The sequence below is a fragment of the Dermacentor silvarum genome, chromosome 6 (assembly GCF_013339745.2).
Source record: "Dermacentor silvarum isolate Dsil-2018 chromosome 6, BIME_Dsil_1.4, whole genome shotgun sequence".
NCBI classification, from domain to species: domain Eukaryota; kingdom Metazoa; phylum Arthropoda; class Arachnida; order Ixodida; family Ixodidae; genus Dermacentor; species Dermacentor silvarum.
This window is the reverse complement of record NC_051159.1, coordinates 151,000,822-151,025,895: the sequence shown is the minus strand read 5'-3', so window position 1 is coordinate 151,025,895 and position 25,074 is coordinate 151,000,822. Positions and strand designations below refer to the sequence as shown.

At 46.1% G+C, this 25,074-nt stretch overlaps 2 protein-coding genes across 5 annotated transcripts in view; one reads left to right on the top strand and one right to left on the bottom strand.

The window, feature by feature from the left end:
• The window catches only part of LOC119456229 (isatin hydrolase), a 343,203-nt gene that overhangs the window by 212,993 nt on the left and 105,136 nt on the right, over nt 1-25,074 (top strand). The window lies entirely within an intron of this gene.
• LOC119456231 (sodium-coupled monocarboxylate transporter 1) overlaps nt 1-25,074 on the bottom strand; it is a 59,910-nt gene that overhangs the window by 20,213 nt on the left and 14,623 nt on the right. Inside the window, exons 1-2 of one of the 2 annotated variants that reach the window (XM_037717879.2) lie at nt 13,306-13,578; nt 460-651 (exon numbers count right to left, since the gene is read on the bottom strand). In XM_037717879.2, coding sequence (XP_037573807.1) covers nt 460-651; nt 13,306-13,452 — 339 coding nt within the window. In that variant the 5' untranslated portion in view covers nt 13,453-13,578. Of the gene's footprint in view, nt 1-459; nt 652-13,305; nt 13,579-25,074 lie in introns of those variants that run through there. The other variant, XM_049669610.1, reaches the window with a different exon arrangement.

Here is a 25,074-nt window from a genome sequence, read left to right as displayed (position 1 = left end):
GCAGCCCCCGAACGTGTGCCATGAAATATAGTACTCAGCATAGCAAGTCCTCTTCGATTACTGCACATTTTCTAATATAAATTCTCGTGCACTTAGGTTTAGGCTCACGTCAAGGAACTCCAGGTGGTCGAAGTTATTCCAGAACCCCTGCTATGGCGTCCCTCATTTATCATGTGTTGCTTTAGAATATTGCATTACATGATCTTATTTTTAAAAATGCTTTTGTGATGTGCAGTTTAATGGACGATCGTGACACTTTTATATGGTTAGCCGATAAAAAAATACAAACATTCTTCTTGCAACAAGGAATTTGTAGGTCGTATATACTGCAGAAGATCTCATTATTCTTTGCGACCGTGATGAAGAGGAGTTAAATATTTGTGTGACGGGGGATGTCGAAGAAATAGGTTTGACTCATTAATACATTTGACTTTAAGCTACGTCACCAACCGTCCTTACCTGGTTCACGCTGATCATGTCAATCTCGTAGAACACGGGCAGGAAGACGTGAGCTGCCAAGAGGATGCCGATGACAACACCGATAAAGTTGACCATGTACTGGGAGCCGTTGATGAAACTTTCTGATGGCACGCCCAAAATGGCGATCGCCGACAAAAAACTTGCCATTATTGACATTGTCACCGGAAAAACCTGCAAGAAAGTTAGCAAAATCATTCTCTTCGATCACATATTGGAGAGACACTGACCTCACAAGCTGTCGCAGCAGATAGCCACGAATTTGCACTGTTGCAGTTCTTACGGACGACAAACCCACACGAGTGACTCTGGCACTGACCAGTGTTAGCTGTAACCTTGTGCTGTGAACAGCATGCAATAACTGAGGGCATGTGTTCTGTTTCTCTCTATTTCCTTCTTTCTACGTCTGTCTGTCTGTGCCCGTCTGTCTTCGTAGGTTTCCTGAGTTATTCGGGATATTTTTTGTATGCAACTAGTTAATTGACTAGCCAAGTTCAGTATTACGTGTAGCTGATGCACAAAGCTATTTACAATATATTTATACGTAGGCCAACGGTGGCCAAGATGGCGACTCTATATCAATCGGGAACGCGTTGTCTGCTTCCTCTTCAGTGCAGCCACACTATGGCGGCTGCTCCTTATGAATATTCGTTTTATCGAATAAGTTTGATCGCACAAAAGCCGCAGGGCATGCTCAGAAACAATCGTTTCTATGACGTTATCTTTTACGTAGCTCTTTTGTCTGGATTCTGAATAACGTACACGATGAACAAAAAAGAAAATGACGACGACGTCACTGCGTGTTTGCACGTCTGGTTTGCAGCGCTCTGAACTGTATTTTTAACGGTCGAAGCCCGCATGCCCGCTGTGAAAGAATCCGACGAGTGTGTCTCGATCCGCTCTGCCAGCCTATCGCTTATCATTTCGAACCGTGACGTATTTCCATGTCCAAAACGACGCTGCTGACGTGGATGCATGGATGCGAGGGCCGATCGCTTCGTTTTACAACAGACAGGCGGCCTTCGTTCATTGGAAACACGGTTGAGAGCGCTGTAACTCAGACACGTAAAAGTGCGTAAGCTCTCGTTTAGAATTTTTTGGCCAAGAAGATAGGGCGCCCTTGATGGCTGTTGTCCGAGCTGTACCTGTTAAGTTGAATTTTTATTATAGCTTATTGCTGGTTCACATCGGAATGTGATCTTCCGTCAGCGAAACAGCAAGAGCGAAGGCATGGTTTCGTCTTATTTTGCTTTCGCCTGAGGTTTTTCACGTCCATGTTGCTTGCAGTGAACAATATATGCGCGTTGCTTCGGGGTCGGTGGCACCGTCTAGTAGTAGATCTCAGCGCCATGTGCGAGCGCAGCTATGATGCACCCCTCATCCGGGCGTGAACGCTAGGCCAATGACAAAGCTAACACATGTGCTTTCCAGTCTCCCTTTGTGTACACATGCGTTTATGTAAACGACCTTTAAAGTACGCCGCCTCGATGCTCATATTCACCGGCGTGTCATATTAACGAACTTCGCCACAACCTAATTGTTCTGTGCGCGTATTCACAAATATCTTCTTACGCTAAAGCCGTCCTCAAGCGTACATGCCAGCCAATTTTCATTTTTCACGTATTGCAAAGGTGGCCAGCTAGCAAACGCAGAACTTAGGAAGAAAATGTTTTGTGAATTCCACACCTAACTGGGGCCGAATTTGCGCAGACAATTTTTGTGGGCCCCGGGGCCACATTCACAAAGATTCTCCGTAAGTGTTCTTCGCCATTCCCTGGCAGCTTTCGCTAATAATGTGTTCAGCGTCAGGATTATCTGAAACTTTTCTTTTACGAACTGTTCTAGCGTAGAGGATTTTATGAATACGTGTCTTGAGTTTGAATCCAACAAGGCTTTGCATTCGCAAGTGCTATTAGCCATTTCCATCCCTAATAATATGTTCCTAATACGTTCAGCATCAGTATTGGATGGAATTTGCTTTTGTAGACACAGCTTACGTAAGAGCTTTTTGTGAATACGGGCCAAGGCAGTAAGAGCTTATGTAATAGTTTTTTGTGAGCATCGGCCTGGGCTTGTATTCACAAAAAGCTCTTAATTACGTAACATTTGTTCATGAAAGTAAATTCCAGCCAATCCGGATGCTGGACATATCATTAGCGATGGCAGCCGGCCAATTGCAAAGAGCACTTACGAACGAAAAGCTCTCTGAAATCGGTCGCTCGTTTTTTGCTCGAGGAATATTCGGTGCTCGTATTCGCAAAGTGCTCCTTAAACTTTGTTGGTATTTAACAACTATTCCTGGGCAGCGATGAAACATTTCGTACCTTCTTTTATACTGTATTGAGTCTGAAAAAAGGAATTAGGAAGTTTGGCCACAAGTAGGGTCGGCCATCCCAAAAAACAGCAACTACAACAAAGATAAGTAAAATTTAAAGCACTGGATAAAAGTCTATAACAAAATGGCAAAACACTAGCAGAGCAACCCTTTAAGCGAATAATTATTTGTTTAATCAGATTTTCGGTTTTGCGTTCATATAACCCTTTCTGGTGCTTCACGTACAAAAATTTCGAAGCAAAACAAAACATGGTACTGGTCGACACTTGCCTGTGATATCACGCCACCGACACTACGCATGTGGGCTTATCAGGGATATCTAGCTACGCAAGCCAGACGCGCAAAAGGAGCAGTGACATCCTTTCTTTTTTTTTTCACATATCTTAGTAGCTCAGTGACTGTGGCATTGCCCTGCTGAGTTCGAGGTTGCGGTTTTAAGCCCGGCCGCAGCGGCCATATTTCGATGGGGGCACAATGCAAAAACACTAGTGTAGTGCAAGACTAGTCACAAACACTAGTGTAATCCGGAGCCTTCTATACTGACGGAACCACGAATCTGGCGGTCCTTCGATTCGCGACGCGCTGCGAATCAGTTCGCGGTAGTGCCCGCGCAGTTTTTCGTATAAGATCTACTGTCATTTGCACCTTTAACGCGATAGCGTAAAGTGCCCCGTGTCGCAGAAAATCCGGCGTCGGCGTGGATGTCGGCGTCTGTGGCGGAGAAGTGATCCCGAACCACACCGACCGCGCAGGCCCTCCGTGTGGCGCAAGGTGTTAGCGAAGGAGAAAATCATCCCGAACCACCCCGACCGCGCAGGCCCTCCACATGGCGCAAGGTGTTAGTTAACAAAAATTGATTTTTTTACATTGAAATCCGTCAGAAAAAATGGCAATGTATGACTTAACCACAACCTACAGACATGGTGGCGTCAGACTGTAATTTGAATGTACGAGAAAACATAATTCTGTTACGAGGAAACTCAAACACAAGCCCCTTTTCCAGCATTTCTACCATACCAACAGCGGCGTGCTCGGGTAGGCTACTTGCGAAAATCTTATCCAGATGGTGCTCGCAACTTCGGCAGGTCAAATTGTGATTTGGCCTGCCTAATGCGTTTTGAACACACGCGCTCGTCGGGCCAATAGCAAACAATTAACAAAATAATAAGAAAGGTACTAGGGCCTTCACATTTTAATATAAGACGACGTATATTGCCTCTCGAAAAACGTCTTCCCAGAATTGCATTTCTGTTTAAAAGTGAAGCCTACTTTAAGGGGATCGGTGTAAGCTTGGTCTTTGTAAGCTGGCTTTCCCACGTTCTGAGTTGCAATGAAGCCTACTCAAAGAATAATGCGGTGCAAACGGGGCCCGATAACGCTATCGTGTTCCACTCCTAAAGGCGAAGCTCAAGCGTCCTCCAATTTTTCGTTTGTTTATTTATTTACATTTCTTTCTGTACACTTTGCGTCTCCTTATGCGAACATGGTTGGATATCGAGACAGAAGCGCGGGCGCAGTACTATATGTGGTACGGATTTTTTTTTTTTTCTAAGCCTGCTGATCGCGCTCGCTACAGCGACTTGAACGCAGCTTGTTGCATTCGCTGGAATGACAGAGCTGCTGGCTGAAAGTAAACACCTAGGAAGGGGCTCGAACGCACGTTGGGTTCAACATTCCGGAGAGGTTTTCGTGTCTTAGAAGTAGTAAGTGCAGCTGTTCCGTGAATAAGCGGGATAGAAAAGCATTCTCAGTTATTGACAGGCTGATTTCTTTTCTTCGGCTTGATCGAGTATCAGATGCAGCTGCTCGTTGAAATTCCAGGAACGTTTCCCAGTGCATGATGCACTTGAACGGAAAGTTCTTCATTTATTCGTACGTGACGGCAGACGTCGTTTACGATGAGAGTGTCTGGCCAGGTAGTGTTATAATGCGGGCTTGTTGGTATGTTATCAATACTAATGTCTCGCATACGGATGAGGACAATAGATGGCATGTGAACACGCCCTGTCTGTGTGTTCATGTACCTTCTATTGTCCTCGTTTGCATGCACTAAACCAGTATTTAAAGTCAAACCCGGATCGGCCTGTGAACTTCGATGCGGTGAGCTCGACATGCCGCTGGTATGAATGTAGTTTTAGTGCCTTTGAGTAAATGGAATAAAGTGTTTTAGTTTGGCCTTTTTACGCTCCTCAGCAGCTAAGCGGAGCGGAAGCGAGATTGCGGCTAGCGAGAGAGGGCGCGCGCATCGAGACAATTGTTGTGTGATACACCTCCAACTTGTTTTTTTGTTTTGTTTTTTTACGTGCCAAAACTACGATCTGATTATGAGGCACGCTGTAGTGGGGGACTCTGGAAATTTGGACCACCTGGGGTTCTTTAACGTGCACCTAAATCTAAGTACACGGGTGTTTTCGCATTTCGCCCCCATCGAAATGCGGCCGCCGTGGCCGGGATTCGATCCCGCGACCACGTGCTCAGCAGCTCAACACCATAGCCACTGAGCAACCACGACGGGTGCACCTCCAACTGGTTCTTTAAGGAAATAAAGTGAACAGCACAGCTAACAAAAAACGTCGCCAGCGCATTGGCGTCAGAAAGGATTGGATTCGATTCAAAATGCAACCTCGCTGACTATACGTGGGGTTTGCCAAGTCGACGGCTCATTTTCCACTCGATAAAATGGACCGGTAATGCAATAAATGCACCCATCTAGATACTTCATGAACAAATGCGTTATATAATCATCATCATCATCATCATCAGCCTATATTTATGTCCACGTCAGGACGAAGGCCTCTCCCTCCGATCTCCAATTACCCCTGTCTTGCGCTATAGCTTATTCTAAATTGCGCCTGCGAATTTCCTAATAACTCCACCTAGTTTTCTGCCGTCCTCGACTGCGCTTCCCTTCTCTCTCTCTCTCTCTCTCTCTCTCTCTCTCTCTCTCTATATATATATATATATATATATATATATATATATTCGATCCCCTATATATTCGTTTTACGTTGTAACAGTGACAAAACCGTTTTTGTTTTTATTTTGTCTTACTACGCTGAATTTGGCCAAAGGGCGCTGCAACTACAAAAGGTCCGCTCGGCTACGCTAATCGCATAACTAAAACGTGAAAATCACTCGTCACTCCACTGTGGCTTAGCGGGGCAACTCGGAGCGGTGCGGACCGTAAAGACGCTCAACTAAAACATTCTAATGGAACTCTCGGGAATTGGCCAAAGACCGGGCAATTCAAATTAGCAACAAAACACGTTAACAAAATCGCACAAAAGTTGAGAATTGGTATGTTAGAATCAAAAGAACAATATTCCCGAGAATTTATGAACATGAAAGAATAAATAAAAAAAAAAAACAAAAATACGACAAATGGCTCTAAATTTGGTAGAGAGAAATCGAAACTCGAGGTCAGAATTTAGAGTTTATATCACATTGACCAGTGAAGAAAATACTGGATGGCAGTGCAAACCTTACCTGGATGGCACTGGTGCTTGAGCCTACAGTTAAGCTTTCTCGCCGTCTAGTCGGCCTCCGATGATTGTTGCGCTTCTACGCGCCGCACCCGCCGAGGCAGTGGTTATGGCGTTCTGCTACTGAACGTGAGGTCGCAAGTCCGATTTCGGGCCATGGTGGCCTCGTATAGATGGGAGCGAGATGTAAAAGACGTTCGCGTACTTACATTTGGAGGCACGTTAACGAAGACTAGGCGGTCAAAATTAATCCGGAGCTCTCCACTAATTCGTTCGTCGTGGGCTGAGTGTTGTTTTGGCACGCTAAAACCGATTAATCAATACATGCTTCACTAATGACATCAACAAAACTATAGCGCAATGCACCGTTCAAAATAGCACTCGCTGTTACTTCGGTCGTATACCTATTATCTCTTGTTGCTCCGCCGTAGCCCTTTTATAATTATTTGGACAGAGAGAAGAGAGAGAAAATCACTCAATGAACGCCCATTTGTAGCGTATATAAAAGCTCGGAAATTGCGCTGGGGAATGCCTTGCGACAGATAATGTAGTTACACAGTCGCTGTTATCTGCAGTCGACTGAACGTAAATTAATGTAGCCTCATTTAATGTGTTCGTAGAGCAATACACGTTCCCCTAACGCAACGAAAAGAAACCCTTGTCCTAGAATGAGTGCTGGATAATGGTCTTTGGGTGGAGGGTGGGGTGGGGGGCTGATAGGATCAGCAAACAGAGCACTACAATATTCGAACCGTATACCACGCGGCGCTGATTTTGTGCGGTGTTACGTAAGCTAACGGTGATAAGAGGCTTTCCTTAATACATACAAATAAATCGCAGTGCCTTGTTCCCCGGGCGTTGTCTAGAGAGCGAGATACGATTGGCTATTATACTGAAAACAAATTATTTGTAAGCTGGTTTACTTGTCGCTACGTCTACTCATGCTCTAACGTACACTCTATCGCGAATGAGTAAAGGCTGCTCGGGTGCCAATAGAGCCCGCTGATCCCTATTTTCTTGAGACACAGGGTGTCTCTGAAACCAGCACAATGACTTTGAGGGACGCGGCATTAGGAGGACTCCAGGTATCTTTATTTTTCCACGCGGGGTTCTTTAACGAGTACCCAAAGCTCACTAAACAAGCGTTTTCGTATTCCGCCGTCGCATGTAATGCGGCCGCCGCCACCGGGAATCTAGTCCGCGAAATCGCGCTCATTAGGTGAACGCCACAGCTACCGAGCCACTTGGGGTGAACTTACAACATTTCTCGTTCGTAAGTGGTCAGCCACTATTGGCAACTATTGGTCAGCCACCTTTGCAAGTAATATGCCCAACATCAGTATTTGCTGAAAGTTGATCGTGCGAGCAATTCTAGTGTAATAGCTTTTTTTTTTTTTTTGTGAATACGGATCCTCTTCTCTCCAGCGCAGACTTCGCGCAGAACAATTAAGAAAGAAAGAGAGAATGAAAGGCAGGGAGGTTGACCAAGGTCTGGCCTGGTTGGCTATCCTGCATGTGTGGAAAGGGAAAAGAAAGATAAGAAGGAAAGAAAAAGAAGCAGAGTCATTGTGCGTGAACCCGCAGATGAATTCTCACTCGTGTATATAGTCACAAGTGCTCGTCGAGTCATGGTTGTCTTCAAGAAGCGCATTATAGCGCTTTCGTGACCATGTGTGTACTATAGAGGCCTGCGGCCAAGGCCCGAGGACCTTTGCTTCCGAGCACGGTCTGCTGTTTAACCGTCTGATACTTGTGCGCAGAGCATACCGTTAAGCATACCATTGTACAACAAGACCTCTTCATTCTGGCAGTATATGAATGAACTCGTTCTCGTATTTCCACAAAGCACGTGCCTTCCCTCGCCCATATTTTGGACTTTGGAGAGCTTCATTCGTAACGGACAAGCACCGCTTTACAGGTGTGAAAACCCTCAAAATGTTCAAGTACGGCCGTTCAATCCGCACAGTAGAGGTCACAGAACGGAAATGCGTGCTACATCCAAGGTCGGTAATAAACTGGCTTGCGTTATGCGAGCCAGTTCATGCGAAATCGGCTGGTGTCTTCACTTCATTGTTGGTGTCATTAATCTCGCGGCCCACTCGATTATGGCAATGTGAAGACATCGTGATATACATCACACCCCTTAACGATAGAATTATTCTACTTTTATTACCACCTTCGCCATTAGTACCTAATTGCCCCTCGTATTCTGTCTGGTTGATGTCATTCGCGTCTCTGCGCTGTCATCCTCAGGTTAGTAGCGACGCACATTGTTAGTCATAACGACGGAATTATGCTGCGAAGGTAACAAGGCGTAACGCTGGACTCCATTTGTTATGGCGGTGCGGTGACTTTCTTGCTGGTCGAAGTGCGCATTTTCCGTCACCGTCCACAGAACATGAGCATTTCCCCGACAATAGCCTTGCTTCAGGCCGGACGTATTCTATCAACTTCACTTTCACTGTCACTGCTGAAGATGTCGCAGAAGCTTGAAGGCCGCTGAAATAGTACATTGTCTTGCCCATGTGCGTATGTTCGTGTGGTTCAAGACGTGCTCATGTGAACTACAGCTCAAGGCAGAGGGACAACTTCGCTGGCTTGCTCATCACACCAGGCTGAGACACTCACCGAGTTTCTCCGGCGCTTCTTGGTACTCTTTGTATGGTTTTTCTTTTTTACAGCGAAGCTAGGTTCCCCACGATCGTGCTCGCGCATCGAAAAAAAAAATTGTCATCATAGCTTTGGTTCCATGTGCGTGGTGGTTTCCCGCCAGTTGTGCCTTAGCACAGGTGTCAAAACGGATGATATATGGCCCTTTGTTACACCCCTCACCGCCGACGATGCCTCTTTCACAAGTGTCGCGACACTCGGCGGCGGGAGGTTCCACCAATCGCTGTGCCACTTCGTATCGTGACGAAGAGATCGCGCTATAGCGCTGTTATCAGCAGTTGCCCCACGGACATGCTATGAGGACGGACGCTCGTTTAACCACATCTTCCAGAGAGAGAGAGAGAGGGGGGGGATAAAAGGAACGCAGGGATGTTAACCAGTCAAGAGTCCGGTTGGCTACCCTACGCTGGGGGAAGGGAGAACGGGAAGAGAAAGAAGAGAGGGGGTGGAGGGTATGGAGACGTGTACGGACCGTACTGCAAAGTCAAAGGCGCTCATAGAAACCAGACGCTCTCAGAAAGCACAAAAGTGTCTTCACTGCCTTCTGAGCCGATGATCGGTGGGGGACGGTATTCTAGTATAATCTGTTCACTCAGAGGACGATTATCTAGTTTCCTGAATGCGTTGATCGTAGATTGTATTTAATACTGTATAACGTTATTCCCTGCTCCTTCGCCTTTGTCTTCCAGTATTGCAACACCGTAGACGAGCTTAGGGTGTGAGTGGCTCTATTGAAGTACAGACACTGTGGCTGGCCCAGTGCTTCGGCTACTGTAACATCTTTCACACGTATGGGGCAACGTGACGCTGACGTTCGTGCTTTGTTTCCGCATGATGACATCGTGGGAATGAGCGTTCTAGGTAGCTGGCCCTTTTGACGGCTCCTGTTTCCCCAACACCATTGCTTCGGCCTTGGTTAAGCCGATGAGTCATCGTCACTTTAATAAAGTTTATTATCATTATGATATTAGAAATCTTGGCAATGGCAGCCTATATGCCACCGGCCTCTCCGCAACATGAAATTGCTGCGGAATTAAAATGGCAACTTGAGGTTACATGAGTCCTAACAGCAATTATGCAGGCCTAATGCGGAGGTTGTGGGTCCGGCTCGCACCGGCGGCAAGTTGTTATTTCGTCTACTTTTGCCTCCTTTAGTTTATCATTTCTACACATATTTAAAACTACAAATAACTTTCCCTGTGCTTTCCTTTTTCTTATTATCTGTTGACTTCATATGGTTGTGTCTAACCAAAATCGGGGCCCTCGTTTCCCTTTCTCTTTCATTACACTCGAGTAGGCATTTGCGAAAATAAAATGGCAACGCACAGAAAATGAATGCAGATCTATAGCTCAAGGTATGTTGTGTTTAAATATTGACTAAACTTTTTAAGCACCTCGGTGTATTCCACACTCGCTCGCAGCATGCAAAATTTCGTTGAGTCTGTCATGAGTATGGAAGCTGTCGAAAAGTTGAGTGGCAGCAAAAGCATAGTGAGTACGCAATAAGAAAAAGAAAAATAGGGTCGTAGTCAGTACTCAACAAGAAAAAAAAAAAAGATAGGGTCAACACGGGCGAGGGCTATACATAAGAGCACACCATTGCTATTAATCACAGAGATATTTGAACTGTTTCGAAAACGGGTCCTCTGTTTTCACTCCAACCTACTTCTTTTCGTAATAGCAAGTTCGTGCTCAAATCTATTTTGTACAGTGCACGCGTAGTAGATTTCGTTTCTCGGAACGCTAAATAAATATAATTTTTTTTAATCTGCACGAAAACCATGCTCTGCGGCCCTAAGAGTGTCCCGAATGAAGATGTCGAAAAAAATAATCCTGCATGTAGGGTAATCACCCTACCGCCGGCCTCACTGGAAAGTGCTTACGTAACCTGCCCACGAAATTATGCGGACATCGCGAGTACGCTGCACTATAATTGCGGTTGTGTGTCGACACTCGACGCGCAAGGTTGCCGCGTACGCAATCGTAGCAAGTGAGGAGGTGAAAACAGCAGGCCCCGTGGCCCCGCAGACAGCACGCGCATTGTGCAGACAGCGGAGGACGTTGCACTGAACTTACATTAACAAGGTGCGACCGACACGCAGCTCGTGCATTGTGCACGAGAAGCGTGTTTTGTACGAGCCTCCTTTTTTTTTTCTCGTTTTGTGTCTTCCTGTTTATAAAGATGTCAACGTACACTTTTCTCGTACGAAAATGTTTCAGGGTATCTGCCTTGTATGGAGTAGGATTGTGCTATAACAATCTGTAAAACGAATAACCTATGCGCATGTGTAGGAACAGGCCCTGCGTCGACAAGCAGGTACTGCGCATGCGCAGACCCGCTGTGCATGCGCAATAACGTGGCCTGAAGCGCTAGGGGGCCCCAGCGCTGGCGTCCCCCTAATCTAAAACTCTGTAATGAAAATTCACGCTCCAGTTTGAAAGTGTTCTGCGGTTCACCTGAAGTGCCAGCCAAGTGTACTACCAGCAAGTGCCCTTTAAGAAACAAGGGTGTCGCTGCAGGCGATACCTTTTGCAGAAGTAGCAGCGTGTCCCGCACGCGACTCTATATTCCAGAGTTCTTATGATCCCGGATAAATTACTTTCACTATCCTTGGTGACAAAGTGAACGTACTTCCTTCCAGATTTATCCAGATTCCAGATTAGCTCTTCCAGAATAGCTCTCGGGAATGGAGTTAAATATGCATGACAACCAGATGCTCCAGCGAAAGGTGTTGCACTTTAACGAGAACTGAGCGTGCACGTAATCACAAGGGTCGCATTCCCGAATGATAACTCCAGGGGTACGTTCACTTCTCTGTGACGCAACGCCTAGCCGTGTATCGCAATGTATCCATCGATTCAACACATTCGAGAACTGAGCGACGCGCAAACGACGTTGATGGTATGCCTTCAGTTCCTTTTGTCACGTCCGCTTCCGCTGTCTTAGCCAATCAATTCGCTTTAAATATGACGTCGAAATAGACGATCGAACGAAAATACTGGCTCATATACGATTACTGTGGGCACAGGCAACAAGGGACAGAGAGTGAGAGAGAGAAAAAGCTAGATGAGAGGATCGAAAGGCAGGGATGTTAAGTAGACGCACGTCACGTTTGCTACGTGGCATTCGGGAAAGGGGTTATATAGATGAAGAGAGAGAGAGAGAGAGAGCACAGTTTCGCGCACATTTGAAGGTGCGCGCCAGGTCTTGGCGAGTGTTTGTAGGCAGAGAGAGAGCGGCGTATAACGGCAGTTGGCCGAAATGATGTGGCTTGGACATTCGCGAAGTGAACTTCGAGGGCCTTCAATTTGGCATAAATACAGGGGTGCTAAGAGGGACGGACGACTTTAACGCGGTTGGGGTGTGTTTTGAGAATTATTGTGATTAATTGTTTTCAATTACCATTTGGAAGAATTTGGATGACATTTTAAAATTTGACAATTTTACATATATCCGAACACAGAAAAATTATATCTGAATATCTGAAAAATGAATATCAGAAGTTAGTTCTTGACGAAAAAAAAGTAGTCCGTAGTTCTATAAAAATTTATAGAATGCGCGTTATCTTGGAACCATTATCAAAGAATTGTACCAATGTTCTAGACCGTCCCATTTACATACTAAGACTTCTTCACCTATTGACCTAATTGTTTTAAGTATTGCAGATATAAATAAATAGTGAGTCCTCGGATCGTGGGCTATTTCGTCTATTAAGTATATTCAAAATTATAGTATGTTGCACACCGCCCATGTATATAAGCGCTTTTGCTTCTCTTTATCGACAGCTACTGAAGTCTCAACTCATAAGCCTGCAATTTCATTATTTGTCTGCTGTTCACATATAGGTTTTCATATTTTCGCTATACGTCGACCACTAAATATGGACTAAATGAAATGAGTGAAATTTCAACATTGTGGTAATCACTCTAAAAAGAGCACGCAGTAACTATAGCATTCTGAAGACGTTTGCGTAAGAATATATTGAATTTCACTGGAAGCTTTTCTCATTCACATGTTTTCTCATGCTCAGATCCATGCTGACAGTCTGATCACGATGAATAACGGTTCGCAAGATACATGGTTTAACTTCAATTTCATTTCAATAACTCCGTGAATTTGTTTAGTCAATCGTGAGAGTGTGCTAGGGTTGGCCTGAAGTGGCGACTACTTGGAAGTCGGTTACGTTACGGAGAGTTTACTGGCCCGGTATACCCAATGAATTGAGACTGCGAAACAACAACGGCTTACAAATGTTGATAAACGTGGCATCCACCAAAACGGAGCTCCAAGAAACAGTCCCTATAATTTCGCTCTACGAGCGCGTATCGCCCAATCCTCACCTGTAGCTGTCTATTCCCCACGAGAAACTCCTTGTTGTTGGTGCTGCGGCGGCCCTTCCAGGCGAAGTAGATGCCGATGAACGAGGACAGGCCCAGCACGGCCACCAGCACGCAGTAGTCGGCCGCGCCGAAGTACCGCACGGCCATGACGGTGGTGTATACTGTGCTGCCAAAACGCGGGACCACGACTGCCGTCACAGCAATGCACCTCTTGACAGGGCCCTCGCTCCGGTCCTCGGATCCCGCCCGCTCCCGCCGGGTTCCAAAGTCGCACTGCTGATGCCGCGCTTGTCTGCGGAGAAGGCAAGCAAACACCCGCGCGCGCGGCTCTTAGCCGCTTCTCCTTTGTCTTCCCGAACTACCGGAGTCAAACGGTAAGGTGCTCGACGGGCGGGCGTCAGTGAGCAATCGCGGAGATACGCGGATACAATTCCCGCGCGTCGCTCGCGCGGTCTCGCTGGCGGCTGTTCCCTTTCCACCGTTCGCCGCTCATACGCCGACCTTCGCGCAAGCAGGCAAGCGCGCGAACGGAGAAGTTTCGCTGTCGAAACGAAGAGCTGCGTCGGCAGTGCGATTGCATATGCGGACGCTTCTTCTGTACCGCACGCGACAGGCTGCTTTATAAGGAATAGGACGCGGGGAGAGCGTGTCCGGGGAGTACCCCCGTGCGAAAGGAAGAACCGTGGAGGGTATTGCTAAAGTATTGCCGCTTCGAGCGCTCACCTCGACGAAGAACGAGCTGCACCACGCGCTGGAGGCCACCGAACCAGAGAGTCGCAGCCTCCCGCGCTTAGCGTCCTTTTGACAGCCTTTTTGCGAGGTATGGGAGAACAAGTGCCAGCGTTTATTGAGGAGTCGCGAAGGAAGTGAATGAAGGGGAAAAGCATAGTGGACGTTCGGGGCGGCAATCGGCACTCCAACGCACGGGCTTGAAATGGTGTGGGAGTCATACCTGTCACGACCACAGGCATTTGTGCCACCTAGAGACACACGCTGCGCTAGAACCAAGATTGAAGTGATATGGGTTTGCGCTGTCGTGGTTCATCCTATAAGCGCTTGCGTCAAGCAAACGCTCGAATTGTTAAGACAGAGTCGAACTGCACTACCATCGCTATATATGAACCCTCATAACATAGCCGACGCTGCTTTGAATCTCAGAGCCCACGCGTATCATAATGATATCAACGTTCAGGCTGGCACATCTGCGATAACGACAGAAACACGCTATGGGAATGAGCAATTATCCACACTTGTGTCGCGATTGATCTTGAGACTCGACAAAATGTTTCTAATATAGTCCGCGGATATTGAGAAGATGTCCTGTGGGGGTATTCTGTAGGAGTCCACCTAGTGGACTGTGCATTTCGGCCGTCGCTAATTGGTTGCAGCTGTACGAGAGAAAAGGGTACTGGCTGGGGGCACCTGTCTCCTCCTCACTCGTGCAGCTGCAGCCAATCAACAGCGGCCGAATTCAACAGTCCACTAGGTAGACTCTTACAGAATACCCCCCCCCCCCCTCCCCCCGGGCAGCGTAGGACCGCAGGCAGCAAGTAGAGGTACATTATGATAGACTGCACACTGCGGTACAAGAGAGAAACATAAACGCAGACACAGGGAGGTTAAACAGAGGTTGCTTCCGGTAGGTTATCCTGTACTGGATAAGGGGAAATGTGGTACGAAGGATGAGAGAAAAGAAAGAAAGGAAATAAGGGAGTTCAGAATCAGCAGTATAAAGCTAACTATGTGCAGAGAGGTAACCAAAAATTACCAAGACAAACCAGAGCCAGGGGAAACGAATACTGTATAGGTTTTCCTTTATTATTTTATTTTTAAAACTTTTTTTTTTTTTTGGGGGGGGGGGGGGGGGGGCGATGCTGGTGATCTTCTGTTCTATCTTCATAACTTGCAGCGTTATAAGACGTACGTCCTCGTTACTGTGCAGCTGCAACCTGTTGTGTTTGTTTCATAGGTTCTGGGCATAATGCACTCCACGGCCCTCTTGCCGTTACGCCATTATCGATGAGCATGTTTCACCAAGGAATCGATTTCAAATGGTGCCGCTTATGCAGTTACTTCTGTCCTTTAACTGTAATCAGTGTGGATGTATACGCTGGATAGCGTCCGCTGGTTTCCGTTAACTGTCTGATTTCACGCTTTTATTTTGATTTTGTTTTACCCACAGCGATGACTCAGTAACAGTGGCGTTGCGCTGTTGAGTACGAAGTCGCGGTTTCGCTTCCCGGCCGCGGTGGCCTCATTGTGGTGGGAGCGGAAGGCAAATTAAGAACGCTCGTGCGTCGTGCTTTGGGTGCCCGTTAAAGAACCCCAGGTGGTCGTGATTATTGCTGAGTAAAATAGGCCCATGTCGGACACAGTGCAGTTGTAAAATGGGTCGATCCCGGATGATGATGTAATTGAAGCTGGGCCAAACTTCGAGAATGAAAGATGGTGACTTGGGTGGGGCAATCTTTGCTCCAATGCACGGTATGCGCCCTGGCATTTGTTTTCAAGCGGTTTGTACGACGCGAGCTTTATAGGTAGGGTTGTTCGTTTTCAGGTTTTAATAAATTTTTTTTCGGGGGGGGGGGGGGGGGGGGGGGGGGGGTAAAAATCGGGTGCTATTTTTCAAGCTGATAATCGGGCAGAAATCGTGTTTTTTTGTAGAATCATTCTGAAATTCGGGGTTTTTCGTGTTAAATTTACAAATGTACTAAGTAATACATTACATTCGTTGTTGTTGTTTTTTCTTTTTTCTTTTGTTTTTTATCGCAGGGTATCTGTTTCAACTAGGGATCTGTTAACTAGGGATCTGTTTCAAGTTGGTAATCTGGGGGACATCAGGGTTTTCTGGGAAATACTGCGAAGTTCAGCGTTTGTTTGGAAATTAATAAGCAATAATGACAGTAAATAGCATTGGTAACTTCTAGGAAATGAAAGATTTTATTCACGAAAAGCTGGTCATCGATTTTTTACACATCCTTGTTAACATAAATTATCATTTGCATTCTCAACATGTCGGTGTCCGTCCGTTACTTGTCCGATCTTTGAACGTATCTCACCTGAGAGAAAGTTCTCTTGACATCACAGCTTCCATTAGCTGGGCACAACAATGCCAGTTCAGCATTTGCCAGCCTGGCATAGCGAGCGGTAGTCATGCCAATACTCAATGAGTTCGACAGCTGTGTTAGTGGGGCTTGCTTCCAGCAAGTACTGGTTAAACTCGACGTGAAGCGAACGTACGTCGTCGGTCGGTCACGGAAATGAAGAGAAGTCGGTAGCGTCCTTAGTGCTACACGCAGCTTGTGAGCCAACAGGATCTAACTTCGTTGTCCCGAGGCAGGATAGCTAGAGCGTGTGCACTGCAAACTCCGTGCAGCGTAAAAATAAAGAGAGTAAAAGAACAAGAGTAAACATGTTCGGGGTGCAAACATCGGGTAAAATCGGGTTTCACCCGAAGACGAACAGCACTATTTATGACAATCAAGTAAATACCACTCGCAGCGAAATCAAAATATCGCATGATAAAGGGAAATGAAAATATCACTCGATAACATACATAAATGGGCAGAACCGTGGTAGGACAGGACTAGATCAGATGTTTTAGGTAGTCAGTTTGAGAATGTTGGGTCCTTTGCTGCCGTTCGTCATGCTTTTCTGAGCAGTGTTCTTCGAAATGGATGCAGCTGCAGTGGCGCCGAAGTCATTCAGCAATGCACACCGGGGCCGTCAGGGAAATAATGTTGAAAGCCGTGACGGCGTCCCCCAAGCCAGTGCGCAGAGAGATGACAAAGCTATCGCTTACAGTCGCTCAGGTGTGGCAGGTCTCCGCGGTCGCGTGAGTAGCAAGGTGGGGGTGATTGATTCCACACGTGTTCGCCAGAGGAAGCGCTAAACATGCATCGCTTTTAGGGAGCCTACTTGCAAGCGCTGTGCATGTAGGCTCCCTAGCTAGGGTGGCTAGAATTGGGAGGTGTGAAAAGTGGCCGCGGAAACCGGTCCCCAAAGCGCGCCGGTGCCGCAAGGGGCGCTGTACGCGGGGGCGCGGGGGCACTGTACGCGGGGTCTATGGAAAACAGATGCAGACGAAATCAGCACTGGGAACATACAGAACTTTCAAGCACGAAATTGCCAAAGAAAATATCTACGATAATTCTAGGGGAAGCTCTTTGTTGTTTGAAGCCAGGACGGGAGTATTGTTCTTGAAGCCATGGACGGGAGTAGAGTGGAGCAGACGGCGTACTGCGTAGCGCTGCTCGCGCCCGACGAATCTCGCTCGTGCTACTTTGTGCGCACCAGTTCTGAGTATTAAGTGTATTTTTTTCTGAGCTTCTGCACTAACATATGGCACACTCTAATCGTGCAGCTTGTTCTTCTCGGATGGCCGTGAAAGCATGCGCATCGAGAGGGGACGGAGTGAGACGTGGCGCGCACCAACGAGAAACTGAATTTGATGACGCGGTTCGACACGGCACAAGAGCACCTGATTTAGAAGCGAAAGTGTATCAGAGAGCTACACATTCATTCGGATCGTGTTAGGCTGCTCCTTTCAGGTGCAGAAATGTCCGGACACGGATCTTTCTTTGCATTCCGCAATGTAAACATTTAGCCAAGGGTTGAATGCACCACCTTTTTTTTTTCTTTGCGGAAACATGTTCCGCTGAAAAAAAGAAAAAAAAAAAAACACCAATAGTGCAAATGAAAGAATATATTAGCTTATGCATTATAGTTACAGCTATAGAGAAATTAACCAAACTTTTATGTCAGGAAAAAGCTTTATTCCAGACTCTCTATTCAGAACTTTTCCAGATAGCAACTTAGCATTAATTTTAATTCCAATGTACTTCAGTGTCATGCCGTTTTCCCCATTACAATTATGAATCGCTGCAACTAATTCAAACCATGTTTTTAATGTTTAGTCCCATTGTTAAATGCTTGCCTGCTCCTTTGCAGAAACATGTATTTAGACCCGTTACATGCCACTGGTCTCAAAATTGTGTGTACATTTTCTCTGCACACATGAAAATTGAAATAAAAGAAATCCAGAGCCCTTCCACTATTGTGAAGATGGAAGCCAGCGAAGCTGTGACTATGGTGGGTTTGCTGTAGTGAATATTGCTATAGTGAATTTATATATTATTTTTATTGATTATCTTAATTGTTACGGGGGAAAAGACGTAAGCAATATATTTACAGGATATTTACAATAACTGTGGCGGCTGACAAGATGGTAGGTGTTGGTGTCGCCTAGCTCGCGAAATTAAGCGCATCGTCTTCTTTGGAGTAATCGTACACGTCTTCTTCATCAGCCAGTCACAATATTGAGCGTCTTCGGCATGTTCGTCAAAGAGCAAGGACACCGGTGTCTTGTTTTCGCCCGGCGCGATGCCCAAATAGTGCGTTTGCTGCGTCAAGTCCGCCCGCGACGCCGACGAGATCTCTCCCGCTCCTCCTCCTCGGCGGCTCATGCCCACATATCCAGCAGCGCGGGTATGAGCCACACGTGATTTCTTTCTTAGCTGCCTCCTTTTATTGCGATAGCAATTATATGGACACTCAAAAGCAGATTTCTGCCGTCGGCGTCGCCGTCGCCGTCGCCGTCGCCGTCGCCGTCGCCGTGAGGTTCCGTATGACGTCATTTGGAGATGAAATCGTCGCCGCGCGCCGAACGCTGTATGTGCGAGTGAAAGGGCGCGAGGGGCGCGTCTTTCACGGGGAGTGAACGCACGGCGGAGAACAAACGCGCGTTCTGCGCCGTGCTCGCTTAAGGGCTGCAGAAGTAGGCGTCTCTTTTCTCCTTTACAATCACCATATATGTAGAGCAAACGCGCCTTCTTCGGACGCGCGAGAGGCCGTGGGGGAGGGGGAGGGAAGGGAGGCGACGTTTAGCTGCGGCACCAAGTGCCTATTTATATCAGAGGCTCCAGCAACAGTCACCAACGCCGCACGCATTTTGAGCTAACGCGGGCAAAACGCCGATGGCGTCGACAACAGTTCTGCGTGTTGTTGCTACCAAAGCCGCTCACCTTACTTCGTATGACATTGCTGTGTTGCTATCGCATTCATTGCTTCGCCCTTAGGGCGAAACTGTGACATTTTTCTTTCGTGCTCTCTTTCTTTATTGTCCCTGGCTCATACCCGCGCATATCCAGTGCGGGTATGCGCCACACGTGATTTTATTATTGTTAATCATGACGTAACTGACGAGCATGTGATGTTGTTGATCTCATGACCTATCAGTCATGTTACTCATGCGTTTTGACACCTGTGAGAGCAGCATTCCGGGCAAGTTGGTAATCCATTACTCAAGTAATACTTGAGTAATGGATGTAATGTAACGAAGTAATAGAATACAAGTATTACTTGTGTCCATTACTCAATAATACTTGAGTAATTTGACACCTGTATTAAGGCACAACTGCGGGGAAACCGCCACGCACATGGAGCCGAAATGCTGATGATGCTAGTTTTCTTTTCTTTCTTTCTTTCTTTCTTTCTTTTTTTTTTTTTTTTTTTTGTTTTTTACACGCGGACACGATCCTGGGGGATCGTGTCCGCGATAGCTTTGCTGTAAAACACATGCATGCAGAAACAAGTTTATTTGAACTTTGCAGAACTTTCCAAGAGAAGTTTACTTTCTTCTCTTGGAGTTGCCTGTCAGATCTCGGTATTGCGCGAGCCCACTTTTGAAACACGTCTTTGCACGCCGGTATAACGCCGGTGCTGGGAACAAATACTTTTTCGGCGGACGACCGGTACCCAGAATTGCACTCAGGAACGAAGCACCAGCGTTCAGTTTTCTTCTTCGTTTTAGAGTGCATCTTTACTACATCTCACAAATGCATGACCTACGTAAATAAAAATCCCGTAACCGATTAAAAAAAAAACGACGCGACAGCAACCCCGTGATGCTGTCCTACAGGGAATCTGCGACGGCGGTGGCGGCACGGCCCCGCGCCCTAAGGGCCTGTACACGCTCGAGCCGCACATCGCCGCAAGCCGCACCGCCCTCGCGCGGTCCGCTTAAAATGGCCGCTCTGACGTCACAAGAGGCGGTCGTGAACTTTTTTCCACCATGCAGCATGTATGCGGCGACCGCACAAACATGGCGCTGGTTCGAAGCGAAGCGAAGCGCGAGGCCTAGGCGCCGAGGCTGCTGTGACAGTTTGTTTTTCGTGGTTTTTTGGGGATCGTTGCAGGAGTTATCGAGCACTCGCAGAGATAGTCGTCGAACGCAGCAATCCGCTGTACCCTGCCCGACCTCTTCAGTGCGTGCGATCGTCAACGGCAACAGACGGAAATGTGTTGTGTTTACGCGAAGTTCGGAAGCAATGAAACCGGCGATTTCGTGTGGGTTGGGCCGTATTTCGCTTGTGCAGTACCAGCAGTACAAACGCGAAGGCCATCACATGCACGCGCATTCTAAGCATGACACATGCATTCAGTGTACCCTGCCTGACCTCTTCAGTGCGTGCGATCGTCAACGGCAACAGACGGAAATGTGTTGTGTTTACGCGAAGTTCGGAAGCAATGAAACCGGCGATTTCGTGTGGGTTGGGCCGTATTTCGCTTGTGCAGTAATCACATGCACGCGCATTCTAAGCATGACACATGCATTCAGTACGCTCCAGAACGAAAATAGTGCGGTCGCCCATCTCAGCGTATGGTGTGCCTAGGTGTTGTGTGTGCGCGCTTCATCGCTGCGAAGCTCATACGTGCATGTGCATTGTGCAGTGCTGGTTTGTGTTTAAGTGACCATATAACCTGTAGCGATTAGCTTTATTGTCGCGTCATCGCAGCCATTCGTAATGTGCTGTTTGTGCCTTGCTTCATGTGAGCTGTTTTGGGGGGCTGCGATGCGCCTTGGTGACCGCGAACACGTACAGAGCGTTTGAGTGCTGGGGTTCTTACTGTACGAGGTGAAGGGTACTGTTATGTATACGTGCAATGTGTCGCAGTGGTGCTAGGCGTATAAGTATTCGTTTTATGCGATATGCATATGCTCTGAAGTGAACCGTGCATACAGAACGGTTTGTACAGAACATTAGACCCAAAATTCAAGGATGCCAAAACCAAAATTCAAGGAGGCGGAAACAAACCGTACTTGTACACATACATTGAAAAATAATGAAACCTCCTTCTCCTTGGCCGAAATTTCTTGTAGCTAAGCAGTTGCTGAGTTGGGCACACACTACAAGCTCTTTAGGGTGCTTTTTATGCATGTGCTCTGAATTAAACAGTGCAGAAGCACTGCTGGTCGTTTGTGCTCTTTGCATCTCAGTATGGGCTTTGTGTCAAACCAGCTTTCCTTGCTTTGTACACGTGTTGTTTGTTTCCAGTGTTGTCACTGCACATTTTACTCTTCACGAAGAGGGGAGGCTAGGGAACAGCTTAAAAGTTATATCACTGCTCCACATATTGCAATTATTAATTTTGTGCTAGGTGTCATGTGCTGTAATGTAAACAATCCAAATGTGCCACATGCTATTTTTTGCGGATGTGACGACACTGCAACGCAGCTTCTCTGCCACTGCCCAACCTTTCATGCTGAACGATGTGCTTTGCCAGTTATACTCCATCTCAGTAGTTCCTTGCAGCACTGGGGCAGCGGCAGGGCTCTTAGCCAATAGGAAGGCTGAATTCCCCTCAAGATGTGTTCATCCATGCTGCGTCAGCTGCTCAGCGTCTGCTTGCCATCCTTTTGATACATCAGCCACTGTTGGAGCAGTGACCCAACAAATGTTCCTACGTTGTAACTAAAGGCTGCATTTCCATGAATGCTACTGTTGGGCTTCGCTTCATCGACACGCTATCTGAGCAGTTCAATACAGCCTCCTGAGCCAGCTTTAGTAAAAGTGAACACCCTGATAAATGTTCACATGCACCGCGCCATCTGCTCAGCGTGTATTTGACGTTTGCTCACCGCTGTCATCACGTACCATACTAGAGCAGAGTAGGAATTAATGATGCAGTGAACAATGACGCCTTCATAGCGTTCTGCATCGTCAATGCATCACCATTGCTACTGCTGTGGTGTCACCTGCTAAATAGAAACCGAACCACTTTTACTGCCTGTGTAGTCCTAGGTCAAAACAAACAGCTGATCTCAATAAGAACAACAAGAAATACCTAATGCTTTGTCCTCAGCATGAGATGAGACTACGCAGTGATGGATTTTATCATTTATTTATTGAAGTCAGCGCGTACAGCTAGTAAAAGGGCAAGTTGAGATTGAAGCGGGTGGTCTGGGCTGCATTGGCGGTGCCATGTTGCTGCGTAATCATGGTTAGGGTGGCTACTGATGTTACCAGTGCTAACTGCCACAGTAATTCGTCGTACAAGACGGGCATGCGAGAAGGGCCTAACATCTGTAAATCTTTTGTGAACGTCACCATGTAGCCTGCACCAAAGGACAACAAAGCTAGGCAACATGAGAGACGTAAGGCGTGGAATTGACGAGGGAACAATGTTTAGCTTCATGCACCTTCGCAACGATCCATCTCCTTACATTAATTATCTGCCATCATGTCAACAAACTCATTGCAGTTCGACTTGTAAATGTAACATGGATGTATTATGTCGTTGTCGTGATCTAAATAAAAAAAATGAAAGGTGCATTAGGTGTTTTGCAAAAAAAAAAAGAGAGGAGGTGAACCCTCATTTCTTATATGGGAGTAGGCAAGAAAGGTCCTTTGCGTTGCTGGTTGGGCAAAGAAAGAATGCCTCTGTGCACGAAGAGCAGGTCACATTCTTGTACTACAGATTCTTTGCTTCTATTTCGGCTGCTACTATGCTGTTTTAAAGAATTCTTGTGGTAGAATACTCCTTGGAAGACACTTTACAACTTTTATAGTATAACTAAAATTTTCCACAGGGCCCTGGTGAACGTCCTCTTAAATTTCTGAGGGGACCATCAAGGGGTTGTACTAATTAGATGAGTTGTTTCTATGTAAACCTCACATTGACAAGCTTTGAAAAAATCTCGGCAAGGCTTGTTATATTCTGCTCAAGAGCCGAAATTGTTTTGATACAGAAACCCTTAGAGAAATTTATTTCAGCTTGTTCCACAGCCACCTGTGGTACTGTGTTACATCTCTGGGCCATTCATACATTGAGCCATTTATAAAACTTCAAAAGAGGGCTGTCCACTTTATGACTTCCTCACAATACAATGCTAACACGACACCGCTCTTTCAACACGTACACATTTTACCGTTTACTTCATTACTAAATTTTTAAACTCTTGTAATGGTTAATAGTAGCATCGTTACTGACTACCCACTCTCTGCTACCAACTTACCAAATCAGGACGCTGTACACGCAGTGCACTAAAACAAAATTTTCTGGTTCCAAAGGCTTGTAATGTGTGTGGTAAACAGAGAATTGAAGTGTTGGAGTAGTCGAGAGGAACGTTCAGCCCATGTAAGTTAGAAATGCAGCTAATTTTCAGAGATAATTAAGACAGCATTTTCGTGATCTTCTTTTGTATGTTTATTAATACATTCAACGCTTCCTTTTTCTTTTTTCTGGTGCATTTTCCTTGTAAATGTTCAATGATACCATTTGCATTTTGAAGATTCTTTGTATTGTATTCTCTACTTCTAATGTAAAGTGCATATTGTTGCTGAGTTTAAGTACATGTGTCTGTGCTAAATTAATTGCTTTGCATCCTCTACATTTTTATGGTTTGCAACTGGCCTCGAGCTAGGGATCCCAATGTATTTGTCCATATTATGTTTTACTCTGTATTGAACGCAAGAAATAAAGTTTAATTCAAGGAAACATTTTTCTCACAGGGCCCCCTAGCCTGGAGCTGCAGCCCCCTTAGCCCATAGGTTAATCTGGCCCCAGTAGCAACTAGTATCATGAATGCAAGTTTTGGCTTGCCATCCCTTTTATCAGGTTAACATTGATTTGCACAGCAGAAATCTTAACATTCATTGCATGCAGAAAACAGCCTTACATCAAAGGACGCAAGTAACTTGTGTCCTCAAGAATCTAAACCTTGTTTGGGGTTTTCTGGAATGAAAGCAGTTTAGGTACCTTAGTCTGAAACTCTATTTTGCTTGACTGCAGCATTTATCATGGATGCGAAGTGGGTGTTGTGACAGAAAGCCAGTGTGCACATACAAGAAAAAGTACTGCAATGCCGCTCAAAAGTTTTCTAGGTGTATTGTGCAAAACCACAATTAATGTACGGGAATGACATGACAGTGGTCATAACTTAAAGCAATGGTTCATTACAGATGGGGTACACATGTATGGTCACATAAACATAATGGTGCAAGCTTGACATATAAGTGATAGTCCTTTTAAGATACAAGTGGCATGGTGACATACCGGGAATCAATGCTTGTTATTTCTTTATTCCAAAAATATCAGTTGTACAATACTTGTGCCCGATACAATGACGTATCTCTGAATCACAGATGTCACATCCTATCTGCCCTGTGAAATACTTTGCCACATGAAATGGAAATCTCATTGACATAATCAGTTATAGATTTTGCATTAGTTTTATGCTGTTTCTTGCAGTCTTGTCTTTCATGAGTACTTGCATAATATGGAAAAGGGTACCTTGACATTCTAAATGTTATCTATATATGACCACACAACTATTATTTTTTCCTAATCAGAGGAGGCTCTTGTGTCATTATATTAATTGAACTTCTTTAACAATGAATACGCGACAGGTACTTGCATGTGAACAAGTGTATGTAGCCTCCCAAAGGCAAGCTTGTTTACGAAGTATCTTTCAGTCATATTGGCAAG